Here is a 17,150-nt window from a genome sequence, read left to right on the forward strand (position 1 = left end):
TTACCGTCCCATTGTTTGCTGTGTGTCATTTAGCCAAAAAGCAAGCTGAAGTTCAATATGGATGTATGATTTTTCATCTTTCTATCTATATGATTACTGACTCTTCCTTGAACATTATTAGACGAGGTCAAACACATAAGCATGATGTGAGTTATTCACCTTTTGAGTGACTAGAGAGAGAGAGAGATTCAGAGCATCTCTGCAAAAACATATTTATGTATTGACAAGCCATTTAGAACTTAAGTAGCAATTTACTTACTACCAACTCAGAATGGAAATGTGGAAATCCACATAAGGTAAAAGCACCTGCTCAGGTTTGGAAAAGGGTTAATCCAGATTCTCATGGTCTCATTTTCAGATGTGGGATAACCTGCTTAAGCTACCAAAGTAAAGTCTGTTACAATTACATATTCTTTCTAACTATGTTGTTATTTATTATGTATTTTACTGATGCATAAAAACAGTCATGTTTTACTTCCAGAAAAAAAGCAAACTTATTAACTCAGATGCGTTATTTTGAGCACCAGGTATGAAGCACAGGTGTATTAGTAAAAAGTGTCCTCAAGTTTAAACAGGAAACTAATTAGGACAAAGGTTGATTCATTTTATTTTTCAGATAATCAAATCCATTACAATATATTCAAATGAAAATCAGTTTTAATTCCATATTGTAATGTGACAAAACAGAATAATCACTAAGGGGAATGACTACTTTTGCAAGGCACTGTACTTAAACATACATAAAAGTACATTTGTAGTGCGGGGACACCAGCTGAGTGCTACAAGATCCACACAACTTTGTCATAAGTACTTTGTAATTTGTAGAAGCAATGACAGTGGGGAAAAAGAGTTAAAAATATTAATAATAATGTAGTGCAGAAGGGTGCCAGCACTTCATCCCCATAAAGGTTTAAGCACCTTTTCGTGGCTGCTTTTATGGCTCACTGTCCTGACTGGGATCATGAGGAATAGGGGTCATTTAATAAGATCGTGACAGGGGGAGAATAGCGAGCAAAACAAAAGAGCAGACATAAGGAAGGCTGGTTCAAAGTAGGCTTGTTTAATTATTTACAATGGGCAGTGGCAGGATACCATTAATATCATGACATTTAGAATAAAAAGCCTCTCGGCAGCTGTGGATTTATCTGGAAAAGTGGCTTCTGTGTGGCTCACAGTATCAAGTCAGGGTTCGCATAATGTCTACTTTTTTCTCCTTTCCAGCTATATTTTAATAAAAGGTGGCCTAAATATTTTTAATTATATGTCATTCTTTTAGGCATTGTGTGTCAAACTAGTAGCCGCATAAGACGGAGAAGAAATGTTAGACACAGCATTTTGGCTCTTTAAAACACAATCAGAATTATGACGGTTATTTTCCAGTTGCTTTAATGAGAATGTCTTAGCATTAAATTACAGTCAGAGATATCAGGCTTAAGAGTGAATTGGACAGAATCAGATGCCAAATGATGCTTTCAGGGTACCAGAAAAGCATTTAGAAAAACTACTCCAAGTACACATGTGTGATCACGAAAAATTATGTTGTGATGCTGTCTAGCTGTAAGTTTTACTAATAAAGATTCAAAATTATGAAATGGCTGATCATGGAAGTGAAGTGCAAAAACAGATCTGCAAAATATGTCAGCTTTGTACAGCACGTCTGGAGTAATTAAATGTCAAAATTAGTGCGGGTTGATTTTTAAAAAAGCTTTTGATAAATGTACCAGATCAGAAGGTAGTGATTTATTTATAATAGAGTGAATATGTAATGTATAGATGAGATGGCTACAAAACTAGATCAAACACAAGAAGTAATCAGTTATTGTAAGATAAAAGATTATTTTTACAAATTAGGTGGTGTTAAAAATAATGTCCCTCAGTGGTCACTTCTGCTTTTTAAAAATTTAAATAAACAATATACTAAAAATTTAACTAACAAGATGGTAAAGTCTGCATTTGAAACTAGACTGGGTAGAGTGGCATACATTGTAGAGTCTGAAAATCACTACAGATGGGCCTGGACAAAATTCAGACTTGGAAAGATATAAGGCAATAATATTTATTTACGTTAAATCTGTAAGTGCTACAAGTAGGATTAAAAATATTACAGTAAATATAAACTACATAATGCATGTTGTAAATAATCTTTGTAGACTAATTACTAATTCATATCTGGGCAGTGTGCAGAAGCAATTATACAGTTTACCCAGAGGTAGGATTACATAGTATAATATGCTGAGCATCATCAGTTTAGGGAAGTTAGTCTTAAGCTATGAATTGTCTGAGATATTTGCTGTAATGCACAATACTATATAATATAGTCTACCAATGTGTACAAATACAAAAATACAAATTAATCAGTAAAAAAACTATTTTATTTGTAACTTCTATGGTAGTCTATGCCCAAATGCATTTTCATAATGTATCTTATTTATTGTTGTTTACGTATCACTTAACTACAATGAATCTGTTGGAGTGGAAAGGTATACCGATTTCAGATTTTTTACTATGGTCTATTGCACTCTGTGTATTTGTATGATGCTATCACATTCAAAACTGGCAGGTAAATATGTATTAGGCCCATACAGCAAGCTATAAAAGTCTAGAAACACTATAGGAGCCATGTGCCCAGGTATAAACAGAACATAAAATGCTTATTTAAGAAGAAACATTGCTCTCTGAAGTATAATTCAGTAAGAAAATTGTGTGGAACTACACTCTGTCAATCAAATATGGTAAACAGGATATCATAAAAAACAAAATAATGCATATTTGCAGGAAGGATGTGGTTGCAACTGCATGTCTTTTGAAGTCTGCAGTGTGTCTTTAACACTGTAGTAATGGAGTCACCCAATTCTGTAAAATGAAGTGTGAAACATCACACTTGAAGAGAGTTAATTGTGATCCAGGGTGGGCAGGGAGAGCTGTGTAAATCGCCTTACAGAGATAGTTTAAAGGGGCTTAAAAGAAACTTTAGTGTGTCAATCCCTCCTTACAATAGACATAAGAAGTCAAAATCACTTTGAAGAACAATTTATACAGTGTGAGTGAGGTTTCTTTGTTTAAATGCATAGCTCTAAACCTTTAATCATTTATTATTACTCAGCTGTTAGGTTTAAACAAACAAAAAAAAAAAGTCCATAATGAACTGTGTTGGTTTTGGAAAAAAAACCCCACGGAAACCATACCCAGAGGTATGCATGTTAGCTTCAATTTTTTAATTTTTGAAAGATTTATATAGCAAGCAAAAGTTTCATTTTACATTTCATTCATGTTTTACGGATTCTGGCCTAAACATTAATTCTTTAAGTTTCAGAGTCCTTCAATTCCAACACTTTGTCTGGGGTTGAGCAGGAGACTACTACAAAATTAAACAAAAGAGGAAAGCATTCCATCATTGGAGTCAAGAGTCCCCCATCATTCTAACCTTCATAACTATATGGCTATATTTGTTGTTGTTCATATTATATTATGATCACTTGTCTCTGTGAGAACTGTAAGTAGGATTCTTATTGTACCATGTACCCATGGCAATAAACATGAACATCTTTGCATTATACACAAAAAACAAAAGGACCAAGACAAACCCAAACATTGAGTACAGCATGCCATACAGACAGTAGTACCCAGGGTATTTTTCAGAAACTTCATGTATTTGGAAAATTCTTAGCACACACATATAGTTCAGAAATTACATTTTTTTAAATAATTAAAGTCTAAACTATAAAATTCTGTGCCAGAAACAGGTACTTACCAATACTGCCACCAACTGCCATGGCACCACTCATCTGAGCCAAGAGTTCAGGAGAAGGCTTCAGTGCCCCAAGTGTAGCTGCTATGCCACCAGCAACACCAATCATTCCAAGTGCATTGCCAAGTCGAGCTGTGCCTTGGGTTGAGAGGCCAGCCAATGCACCAACACAGCACAAACCTGAGCCCAAGTACATCATCTGAATTAAAAAAGACAGTGAAGCTTGTTAAGTAATTTTAAAACCATTTCAAATTTGCCTTTTTTAGAAATTTCTTCAACTGTTATTATGACAAACATGTCAACATGAGGTTATACTCCAGGATACATAATTAATGAAATTGTCTCTCATACTTGTACATCTTCTGAATCTGCTTCATCTTATACAGAGGTGTAGTTACTTAGAAAAACATATAATGGGAACTAGACACAATTGAAATGTAGACAGGGTTGCTGTTACCTGCAGCCTGATGGCAACAGCTGAAAATGAGAGAAAAGAGGTGGCTACTATCTGACAGAACCGAGATGGTTTTCTTTCAAACTTATTTGTAATACATTTCAGTGACAGTGGTGTGCTGTGAACCAATAATTTTAAGGCTAATTTTTATAATGTTGTTAAGATGGTTTATATTCTTATTGCTGAGGTTGCCAAACCAACAGATAAAAGCAAAATGTTACAATGGATTCAATAAAGGACTCAATATTTTCAATATAGAAAAGTGTCATTATTGTTTTGTTTACTTTAAAACAGTTGAGTTTTCTCAGAAAGAAAAGTCATGACTACCTTTTTTTCAAATTTGCTATGTGTTAAGATCAAGGTTTATTTTGTTATCAATGACTGTTCCCAGATATGTGTACTGCTATACCATCTCTACTGTTTTCTTTTTAATTAAAGTTGAGACAGTGGATGGTGGGGAGCACCTGAAATCTTCAACCATATCTTTTGTTTTAGAAATATTAGCCTTCAATGCTTAATGCTTCAACAAAGTTTGGGGAATAATGGATATACTTGGAGGACAAGATGGGAATGCTGATAAGAATGGCCTGCCTGATCAGAATCAAGTGGTAAATTACAGTATTATTAGATTTCAGTTGTAGATAGTTATTGTCCATAGGTGCTCAAAAGTGTAACTGATGCCAGAATAATTTGAGCTAAAGGTTGTTTAGTTGTGTCATCCGATTTGAAGCAGTATATTCTAGACATTCGAAAAAAGACAAATGAACTGCAAACTGATGATCACCACTTGGCTCAGTAGATACAGTGCATGTTGGAGAGACCTGAAAGACTCAAAATGGAGGTGAGGGGCATGCTGAAAATGACTAATGAGCGTGACTACTCAGAGTTCAATTATCCTCTCTAGAAGAGCCTTTGTTCCATCTCAGAAGAGTTCAGGGATATAGTGGGTGAATGGACCCTTGTTCAAGATTTCAATAGCAGAGGCAGCCACAAGGTGCTGTAATCAAATGGCTTTTTGTGCCTATCATGGTGGGATATCTAGAGTAAATAATGAAAGCGGGCAATGAAAAAAAGTTTGTAAGTTACAAGGACAGTTTGTAGATTTCATTGCGAGGTAAATATAGGTCTAACAAGGCAGTAGCTGTGGCAGTGAAGGGGAAAATTTGATGAAGCCATGGATAATAACTTCTTGACAGCCTCAAGGAAGTTCTGTCAAACTAAGCACAACTTAGGCATGGTAGGTGGAACACCATACAAGCTTATCCTCAGGGTGTACTACTAAGGGGTAGAAGAGGCATTATAAGGAACTTCAAATTCTGGTGGATACATCATCCTTCACAGAGATACTGGTAGGATTTAGGTCTCTACCGCACTGTACATATTAAAAAAATTCTTCATAGGTGGGACTCTGCTAAAGGTGGACTAGATATCAAGGCAAATCAGGGGTTTAGAGAATGTCCTGTTTTAAAACCTAAGGGTTGCATCTCTGAAGTTTGTAGATTACATGGTCTGTATTAATTGGCATTCTCTGATGCATCCAGAAGCAATTTACAGTGGAGTGTGAGGCGGTTGGAATTCCAAATAGGAGGCCACAGCCCCTGTACAGAATATGAAGGCTTGATCCTGATATTTGTAATTATGAAATTATCGCTTTCCAAGCATGAATTTCAGCATGCCCATACCACCATCTATACATATAAAGTGTCTAGCACTAGTTAATCAAGAACATTTAAAACAGACCCATAAAATATTTCCTTTGTATGTCCAGATTACAAGTATCAAGTGTGCTATTCTGCTAACTAATCTAATTTCATTAACGTGTTACCAGTGTGGTCTTAGTGTGTCCTGACTGTTCAATTTAAATTAGAATATTTCTGGTTGTAGCTGTTGGGCTGGAGTTGAGGGCACAGAAGATGGGAGGCAATATTTATAATTATCGAAAATAGATTTATGCAACGTGATAGAGACAAATAAGCAAATTGTTTTTAATTTAATGTTAGTATGGATAATTCTCAACTTTCAGATACAACTCCAGGTAACCAGAGGTTGTCTTCTACACAGAAACAAGTAAGTAATAAAACAACTTTCCAGGCTCAGTCTCATTGTAAACAGGTGAACAAAGGGAGTAATACAGTAATGTGATGGCATAATCACACATTTTAAGGTGCAACATCGGAATTTATGAGACAACAACTGTATAGACTTAAATGATATTAAAACAAAATTTTAAAAGCTTTCTTTCAAAAGGCTGCAGCTGGAAAAAAATGTATTGAATCACTATTACTCTTTGAGGTATAAAGATCTGAACTTCTACTATAACTTAAAGTATAAATGCTATACTTTCATATTTCAATCCAAAGTTAACATCTAAAGACATTTTCTGCTCCTGCAAATAATACAATTTCAATTTTTTTTACAAATACAAAGGCATTGCATTCAGTAGTTAACTCTTGCTTGTATTACACATAGATAAAATTAACTTATTTTTTTAGCATGTCATAATTGCCCAAAGAAAGATCAGTCCTGAAATGTCTAAACAGTACCCTTGTTAAAAGCTTAAGACCATATTAAACAACTTTATATCTTTACCAATTTCAATTTAGCTCTAAAATGTATTAATCTATTCCGCCTTTTATGCCATCTGTGACAGCACCATTTGGATTACCAGATTATTTGATTTTGAGGCTTAAATGCAAACATTCCGATCGGACAGTCAGTCAGTCATTTTCTAACCCGCTTAGCCCTGAATGGGGTCGCGGGGTCTGCTAGGGCCTCTCTTAGCTAGTTTAAGGCGCAAGGCAGAAACAAACCCTGGACTCAGGTCCCATTAGGGGCCAATTTAGGACCACCAGTTCATAGTTTTTGTTAAACTTATTTATTTATTTTAAATCTGGAAACCACTAAACTTTTATCCCAATAACATTCATTCACATAAAAAACGTCTCTGTTTTCCTGATTAAAATTTTAACCTCAGAAAGTTATCAATTCATGCATTTTCTTTAAATTTAGTAAGCAATTAACATTTTAATTTTTAGGTAGAAAATCACTCACTTTATGAGCATTAATGATTGCATATCTGTCAGTAAACAATTAGGATATTTGATGCACATTACAAGTGCTATTTTCTGCCACTAATTAGATTCTTTTTCATTGAAGAATGTAAATTTCCCCTTAAGTGACATTTATGGAGGAACTGTTGATCTTCTTAAATTTAATATTATAACCCAAGATTTATTTCATTTTTAATATTGGCTTTAACTAAATGTATGCTTTATTCCATCCACCCACCTGTTTCTTATTACCTGGTTTTGTCTGATCAGGGTAATGAAAGGCCAGACCTGAGCCACATGTTTTATGTTCAAATGATATGTTAAGTGCATGTATAGATAGTAAAGGGAAAAATAACAGGATATCTGTCACAAGTCATGCTTACCAATTCAGATCTGTTAGACAATTAAAAGAGTTACTCTTTCATGATTATCATTATTATGTTCCAAGGACAGTGTGTATAGGTAGTTTTATGACAGTTTATAAACTGCATGAAAAAATCAATCAGTTAATGTTAACTACAACTTCAGAAAAAAGTTTGAAAAGGTTATTAGAGTGAATAGTATCGATAGATTTCTTACAAACTATAATTATGCTAATTAAAGACTTTAAATTGTTACAAAACAGTTCTTACATGCAATAGGTCATCTCTTCCTTTGATCAATTTTAATGCAATTTTTTAATTTTCATGGAAAAAATTAAAAATGGGGTTGTATATGACCATTACTACTTGCAAAGCTACACAGCGCACTTTGAAAAGCAGGACTACCACTTGGGAGAATATAAATCCCTCATACATGTGGTTCTCTAACAAATGATACAAATAGTAGAAATAGTATATGACAGATTTTCCAATCAATCCTGACCTGCTCAATGTTGTATCCACTCTGCAGAGCAACCCCATACCCTCCAACAAAGGCAGCACCAGGCAGGAGGTACAAATAGTTGTATTCGGGAGGGTCAGTGGGTCGCTTAAACATGTCCAGCATTCTCTGGGTGACCAGAAAACCACCTGGAGGGAAAAAGTTATTCAAACAATAATTACGCTAAACCTGGAAACAGCTTACTCACTTTTTTTTTATTAACTTTTACTCAATAACCTAAATATAACTGTTGCTATCAATTTAAAAAGTGAGGAAGGACTTGTAGTGCAATCAGTGTTAACAGTGTATGTCATCTGCATTGCCGATAACTTTTTTTTTTTTAAACTTTACACAGCTACTAAAATATTTTAAGATAATTAGTAAAAATGTGTGAAAATGTAATGCCTTTGCAATTATCTAATTATATTATCTGAATGCCAGTCAAAGGGTATTATATTTAGCTGTATTTTAAACTGTCAATGTAAAGAAGAAGGCACAGTCAGGTTGTTAATTGATTGATTTTCTCCGTTAGGCAATTTACAATATATACTCAAGGATCAGAGCCAGTCTAGTTTTAGGCTCCTATGTATTACATATTTAACCTCAAAAGCAATGTTACACCTTCTTCCAGGTTAAAATATTTCATAAACATTAAGTATAACTATTACACTTACTATCATAGTGACAGATGGAAGACACTGGTGGAAGATATTTCCTCATTCTTTCCACGGCCTAGGTTAAACAGATTTCAGTGATGCCCTTTCTCAAGGACAATGGGGATTACTTTCTAAAGATACTTGCTTTGCATTAATTTACCACTGATGAATAGCCTTAAACCATAATTATTACAAAATTTAAAGTATACCTATTACTGCCCAAGTATAGATATTCTGTATACTTATCACAAACATGCTTATATTTGCACATATTTGTGTATGTACAGTATACAGTATGTTGTACGCCATTCTTCACTACACTACAGCTGTTTTATATTTGTAAATATGAGTGGGGTCTGTGCGATTTTTTAAATAAGAATGGAACTATATGAGAACAGAATTTATTTGAACATCACAATTCACCATTCCAATGATGAGCAAAAACACAAATTGTTTCAGACTACATAACCACATAATTAAGACCATTTAATATATATCTATTTAGAAACTTTCAGATTTCAATGATTTTCTTGATTCATTTTCATATCACTTAAATCATTTTCAGCCCTTTTGGTATGTCCAGATAGACCACACAAAACACTCAAGATAATAACACCAAAGTCTGCGAGAGACAAGCAGCTCAACTTGGAGAATGATGATACAGCTATTCCAAAACAATGGGGAAACCAATGCTCACACAGACATATCTGAGCTGTGGAACAGAAATGTTTTGTGGTTCAAAAATAGCATCTTTAAAATAAGCATGCAAGCTACCAATCTAGCTCTCCTGCTAAAACTCTTTGGTATGGGAGAGCACATCATTGGCATTATCAGTACTCTGAATTGCCACCGGGTAACACAGAAGTACATCTGATGGGTTTCCCAAATATGTTATTGGTCGTGGGCTTAGATGTCTCTTCCACTCAGTGGCAGGGCCGGATTAAGACAAAATTGGACCTAATGCCGCAGCGCAAAAAAGGCCTATTTTTTCTCTGCATTGGTGCATGTGCATGTGCATTTGACACTCACCGTATATGCGCACACAGACCGACCAAGGAGCCTTAATTGCTTGCAATGTAACCAGCCAGCCTTTATTGAGCATAAATAATAATGACGTAGTATCGTAACAACTAGAGATTAACATCAAAATATGTAACATCAACATTCAATAGCAATTGTCTGAAAAGTGCACTTAATGCAGAAAACCTAACAATGAAATACACACAATTTCGCAATTCTCTTACTAAACACAGTAAGAAAAAATGAATTTGCAGAGACATTGGGTCAAAGTGACTCAGTTCAGGCTCTTGAGGGTAAAAATTTGTCCACGATTTAAATTTCATAATAGACCAGAATCCTGTCTAGGATTTAAAAAATTCTAAACATCCATGCGCTTTTAGTTTTACCTTTACAGATAACCATTTAAATAGCCATCGATTTTTACTGTACAACTAACTTTCAAGGTGAAAAATTTACTATGTGGCACTTACCGAACAATAACAAAGTGGCAAGAATCCTCAAGATATTGCAAAAAAAAACACAGCTAAATTACTAAGTAAACTGTTTAACGTAGAATTGATAGCATTAACTTGAAATCTTTGGTTAACAATAAACACAACGACGTTATAGTTACGTCACAGCGAAAAGAACAATAGTAACTATATAATAAGTAACGCTGTGTCTAGGCGTCCGAAAGTCGGACTCCAAATTTCATTCTAAGAATTATTTTGAGGTTAATATAGCAAAGGAAAACTGCTCAGCTTCCGGGAAATTCTTGTCTGTTTTCATCTGGGCCTATTTCAGGAATGGGCCTAATGCTGCAGCATCAATAGCAGCCACCTTAATCCGGCCCTGCTCAGTGGTACAATCAGATTGGTGTAAGGAAACAGCAGCAGACAAGGGTACAAATGACAGATTGAAGGAATGTCACAGGTGAAAAGAGGAGCATGACTTTATGTAAGAAGGTGAGCAGGTGATTATAGGAAGCAGTGAGAACTGTACCAGCCATGCCATTAATCAGACAAAAAACTTACTATTTACTGTAGATCTTGGAAGGGCCTGAGGCTTTGACTTTTGTTATTTGATCTGCTCTTGAACGTCTCTCATGTCCACAATATATACAGTAAATACAAGTATACTGTACATACATACATGCAAGCATAAACAGACATAAATACATACATGTATATTCATACACATGCACCACAATTAGATATACACACACACACACACACACATACACATATATATATATATACACACACATACACATACATACACATATATATATATATATATATATATATACACACACACACACACACATACACATATACAGTACACATATATATATATATATAAATAAATAAAAGCAGCTGTTCTTTTATCAAAAATTAGCTGTATATCTTTAAATAAACCATACCAGCAATATTCACAGAAGAGATGAAGGCTGCCAGCACAGCAAGTAACTCGGCAGAGGATGAGGGAGCATAGCCACCTCCCATCAAAGCCAGGCCACCCACAGCAGTTAGACCTGTTCAAGAGAAATAAAAAACAAATTAAAGTAGTTGTATATTATTATAAAAGTGTAGAGTCTGGAGGAAAAACCCACAGAATTAGGCCACAAGATTAACCAAAAACAACCTATAAAATCTCCACAGAAATTCACATACATAAGACTTTCACACAAAAAAACTCATTAGTTATTTTATGATATAATACTGCCACATGTACAGAGTACAGTGAAATTATTACTTGTATAATACATATGAAAATAAAATATAAACTGTAATAAAAAAAGTTTCCAATACATTTATTCCATCTCCTGTTTCCTTAACCAGTCTATTTCAGGGTTAAGGTAAGAGCAAGCCTTTCTGAGCAGTCTACCAATAAGCACAGACTATCAAAAACAATTTTATCCAGTCTGTGTTATTAGTCATTAATAAACCAACAGCATGATTTTGGAGTGTGGTCAGATAGCAAACTTGCATGCAGATGATGATGAATATGAAAATTCCTGAGAAAAATTATGAAGTTTTCATTATACTCTTGCCCTCGCTATCATTTTTCATTTTCAAATGAATGATATCAGAAAATATCAGTAATATATGTCAATAACATGGACTTCATTTATGTTTCTCCTTACTTATGAGGGTTAATCTTTACTGATACCGTAGATCCCAGAATATAAGCCGACCCCCTTCTCTACCTACTAAATTACATGTATTTGCTGATGACCAGTATTTAAGCCGACCCCCTTTTCCAAGCAAAATTTTCTAAATTTCCTTAAAAGTGTCTCTTCAGGTATATTTATCATGTTTATCAGCGAGAATTTGAGACTGCTGGCATTTTTGATAGAAACCAGGAAGTGATTGCAGAGAAGTTTGGTAAAATGAAACCTTTGTGTTGAAACTATATACACAAATACGGTACATCGGTGGGTGGATTTCCGGAGACTCGTTATAAATTTGATTAACTTAAATACGCAATACAGTGGACCTTTGACTTACGAACTTAAATCGTTCGCGAAGGCTAACCCATAATGTGTTCCGAACCTCCCACTGCAACACTTACTTAACCTTTTCATAATAAAAAAGGGTTGTATAATGTGCATAATTTACCAAAACACCAACAATTTTTCTAATGTACTAACCAAAAAGTTATAAAAAGTGCCTAGCCTACCAGAAGTAGGCTAGATTAAGCTAGGAGCATGGCGGCGCATGGTTGCAGCGCTCAGGGCTCTCCTTTTCAGTGCACTTTTTGTTGTTTTGTACTTTTTTTTGCTTGTTTGTGCACAATCGGTTCGGCGAACATCCGCTACACCCGTCAGAACCTCATAGACATCGGTGTCCAGAGCCAGACATCTGTTTTGAGTGTTTTTCATCACACGTACAACATCCCTGACAACATAGCGAGACCAGCGGGCTCTCCGTGTATTGTTGTCGGGTCTAGGAGACGACGCAGACGGAGGAGGGAAAGAAAGCAGAAGCAGGGCCGCAGATCTGGCGTTAAGCTAAGGCTAAAAAAACAACCATACAAGCCCTATACAGAACTTTTTTTTTTGCAACTTCTTTGCATCTTTTTGCACCATTTGTTTATTTACTTGTGTTCTACACATATGTCTACACTGAAGGAGCTGCTTTTAATCTCATTGTACATGTGTATAGTGACAATAAAAGGCATTCTATTCTATTCTATTCTATTCTAGAAACAACAATTTCATACTGTAATCACCATTTAATTTGACATCTTTGGGCTGCAGGAAGGGAGGAGGAGGAGAATAAAACGGAAGGTGGTTATTGTTTAGAAGGTGCCTCCTTATCCAAATCTTTTCATTGTAAAACTGTTGAGATGGTGGATTTTGACATGCTGTACATATTAGCGAGATCGGTCACACGAACAGCACTCTCATATTTCCACACAATGTCCATCTTCGTTTCGATTGTGATCACTTTCTTTACCTTCTCTTCCTTCCTTAGCAATTATGTGTCTTGCTTGCATGGTCTTAGTGAATTATATATATAGGTAAATCACTGCAATGACCGAAAATGACATCCACAAACACATGTGTCTGGGCTCCGACTGACACTTACTAACGCTCTCGGTTGTTTGTTTACAATCGCGCAAGCAGATACACGTGACCGCATTCGGGTTGTAACGCAAGATGTTGGTCGTAAATCAAAACAAAAATTTTTATTTTAAACTTCCCAATAATTTATTATACATTTTATTAATAAAATCAACAACTAAAACACTTTTTTGAATAAATTCTTTATTTAATTTAAAGTACCGACATGCAAAGTTACTTCTTCATCTGAAAGATGGCGCTGTGGTTTCATCATTAATTACTTCTGTATTCATCGGCAAAACCGGCATTGCGCTGGAAATAAGCCAACCCCCAAACTCCAAGCCACAAATCTAGGAGGAAATTCTCGGCTTATATTCCGGAATCTAAAGTAAATAGGATTTTCACAAATTGATTATATATTGATTATACTGAATGACTTCAGTCCTTCTTAACTTTTAGCTTTTGTCTTTAGCACTCTTAGAAAGCATTTTAATTAATGTCTCTTAATGATCTGTGACCCAGTCCCTCTGTGAGAAAGTGAGTAGGTGAATTTCTGAAGCAAACTACAATGACCATTAAACTGATACAATCAACTATCAAAAAACTATCTTTTTTAAGGGGAAACATTTACATACCTGAGATGGCATTGGTAACAGACATCAAAGGAGAGTGGAGGGCTGGGGTGACTCCCCAGACAGTATGATAGCCCACGATACCTGCTAGACCAAACGTTGTCACCATCTGAGTGAAAGCGGCATTTGGTGCTACCAGGCCCAAGCCCATTAAAGTGGAAATACCTGTAATAAGGGAAAAAAGAATGTGCATAAAAATGAATGGATTATAAACATGGTTCAAACTAGAGTGCTTCTTAAATACAGCAAAGTTTGGGCATAGACTCACTGATGAATAAAAGAAAGAGGTCAGGGTTGAGAAGCAGGCAGAGATTCAAGAGATAAGGGGAGTGTTGTGCTTGAATGTACTTTTTAAATGGGAAATTGGAAGAGCCAGGCACTCAAGTCCTGTGCTGGTAAACCAATAGAGGTAATAGAGGTTTACTTACAGTTTTTATGAAACCATTCAGTAAGTCCCATAAGTATTTGGGCAGTGATGCAATTTATATAATTTTGTCACTGTACACCGCCACAATGGATATGAAATAAAGCAAACATTATCTGATTGAAGTGTAGACTTTCAGCTTTAATTTAAAGAGTTTACAAAAATATTGTATGGACCATTTAGGAATGACAGATATTTTTACACATGGTCTCCTATTTTCAGGGGCTCAAAAGTATTCAGACAAACTAACATAATCATAATGATCATTTTCAATATTGAAGTCTGGGTCCCATGGCCATCTCCATCTGCTGGGTTTCCACCCTAGTAATACTTTGCTAAGCCTTTACTGCATCTGTCTTTAGTTGCTGTTTATTCATTCAACTTTGACATCAGTTTTGTTTTCAGCAAGTGAAATGCAGGTGAAATTGGGTTGAGGTCAGTTGACTGACTTGGCCTTTGAAGAGTCTTACACTACTTTGCTTTGAAAAGCACTTGGTTTGCTTTCGCAGTATGTTTTGGCTCATTGTCCATCTGTACTGTGAAGAACTGTCCTATCACTTTTGCACCACTTAGCTGAATCTCAGCAGACAGTATAGCCCTGTACACTTTAGAGTTCATACTGCTACTTCTGCCAGCAGTCATATCATCAATAAACACTAATGACTGCCTTCCATAGGCACTTGGGCATGCCCATGCCATAACACTGCCTCCACCATGTTTCACAGATGATGTGGTATTCATTGGATCATGAGCCATTCCTTTTCTTCTCCATACTCTTCTCTTTCTATCACTCTGGCACATATTGATCTTAGTTTCCTTTGTCTAAAGAAAATTGTTCCAGAACAATTATTCCCCAGAAATAGGGGGATCATATATAAAAATGTCTGTTATTCCTAAACAGCTTATGCAATTATTTTTGGTAAACTCCTTACATTAAAGCTGAAAGTCTACACTTCAATCATTAATGATTGTTTTATCCATTGTGGTGGCTAACAGAGTCAACATTATATAAATTGTGCAACTGTACAAATAGTCATGGACCTGACTGCACATGCACAACCTCACAGTAAAATAAAATATTAATGCTAAAAACAATGTTAACAATGTCTTCTGAATTGTATTCTTTTTCTATACTATTACCATACAGAAAGTATTTAAACAAATATAGTGGCATTATGTATCTCATGTTCAATTGCATCTTTATAGATTAATTTATCAATAATGCATATACTATTCAGCATATTTAAGTTAATCATGCAGATTTTAATGTCTTCAATATAGATATGAAAACTGATTTAAATCTGTGCTTAAATCATTACATTCAAGAATAAAAGTAGATCAACCAACATGAAACATAAACTTAGAGAAAATACAGCTGACTTTGCTTGGCGGCACATGGGATTAGGCTTGAAAGTAATTATCTGCAGTGTGTTTGTGATCTGTAACCATAAAAACAGTTGAACTTTACAATGAGCCAGTGGGAGGCTGGAGGGAGAAGCAATGCATCCAACACAGAGAACCTTTAATTTGTTGAAAAGTCATAGGATCTGCTACAGGGCCCTGGGCAAAAGCCTTCCATGATGAGTGGTAAGAGCTATTCAGGCAGTCTGCAAGTGGGGCCATCTGTTAAGGCAGACCAAGGGCTCTAGGACAATGCTTTAACTGCAACAGTTTACTTTTTATGTTCCCTTTTTTACGATACTCAGTTTCCTGGCACTTCGAAAACACCACTTTTCTAACCAATTAAGGAAGTTAAAAGGTAGACATGAGGCAGAACGTCTTATTACCTTTTGTTTTTCTTAGAGATGTTACTTTTTTTAAACATAAAATGTCTGTCTATAGGTTTACTCACAAGCATTTACTTGCAAAGTAAAGTTAAATTTCAGCAGTTATTTCCAACTTTAAATGGTAGGTCAGTGACTTTAATCTCTAGCCAAGACTCACTTAGACAGTCTATAGTTTTAAACAGTTGCTATTCTGGCTGTTTCTTAGTAAAAAGCAATTTGTACCAACTGGTACTTTTTTTTTTAGAATAAGACTAATATGAGAATAAGCAAGACAGATCAAAGCTGGTGGCTTGCCTTAATAAGAATAAAAAAAGAGTAATACCACAGTTGAAAATCTCATAAATACCTTCTAGTAAAGTGAAACATTTCTTAAGCATAAAAAAGGAAACTCTCTTAAAATAATATATATAGCATATTCTTAAATATTTTCAAATTCTTTCCATGTCTGTATTCACTATGAACCAAATGCACAATGAGCACAGAAAAGAAATAATATCTATGAATATGTCTGAAACTTTGCCTATTTAAATTTAATGAAAGTCAGACAACCAGTGTTATCAAAAAGCAGTAAATCAAGGCAGGAATCTGGAAATCACAAAATATGAAAAACTTTTATACAAGAGGCTATAAGACTACTTACTATGCCAATAAGTTTATATTTTTGCAGTTACCATTGATTTCTTCTAACATAGTCTCTTGGTAGAAATAAAGTTATTATGCAGAATTATAGGCTATAGTTGGAGTTTAATTAATAGGATATTCTTGTTTAAAAGAAATGACAAATTAAAACTAAAAGAGATCAAAAATAAAGTAAGATGCTGTATGCAAAAAGCAGTTTAATACTGACAACTGAAGCCTCACCTACAAACAATCTGTCAAGTAAAATATTTAAGATACTAATGACTGCTACCTATTAGGACTCACTTAACATTTGAATTGTGCTCATCTATTATCAGTCTATACTGTTCAAT

General features: G+C 35.0%; 1 protein-coding gene across 3 annotated transcripts in view; it reads right to left on the reverse strand.

Moving 5' to 3' along the window:
- The window catches only part of nnt (nicotinamide nucleotide transhydrogenase), a 140,909-nt gene that overhangs the window by 47,885 nt on the left and 75,874 nt on the right, over positions 1 to 17,150 (reverse strand). For all 3 annotated transcript variants that reach the window (XM_039750505.1, XM_039750504.1, XM_039750506.1), the window contains exons 11-14: positions 13,972 to 14,133; positions 11,192 to 11,302; positions 8,117 to 8,262; positions 3,752 to 3,947 (exon numbers count right to left, since the gene is read on the reverse strand). In XM_039750505.1, the coding sequence (XP_039606439.1) occupies positions 3,752 to 3,947; positions 8,117 to 8,262; positions 11,192 to 11,302; positions 13,972 to 14,133 (615 nt within the window). The remainder of the gene's footprint in view (positions 1 to 3,751; positions 3,948 to 8,116; positions 8,263 to 11,191; positions 11,303 to 13,971; positions 14,134 to 17,150) is intronic.

This window comes from Polypterus senegalus, chromosome 4, assembly GCF_016835505.1.
Source record: "Polypterus senegalus isolate Bchr_013 chromosome 4, ASM1683550v1, whole genome shotgun sequence".
NCBI lineage: Eukaryota > Metazoa > Chordata > Cladistia > Polypteriformes > Polypteridae > Polypterus > Polypterus senegalus.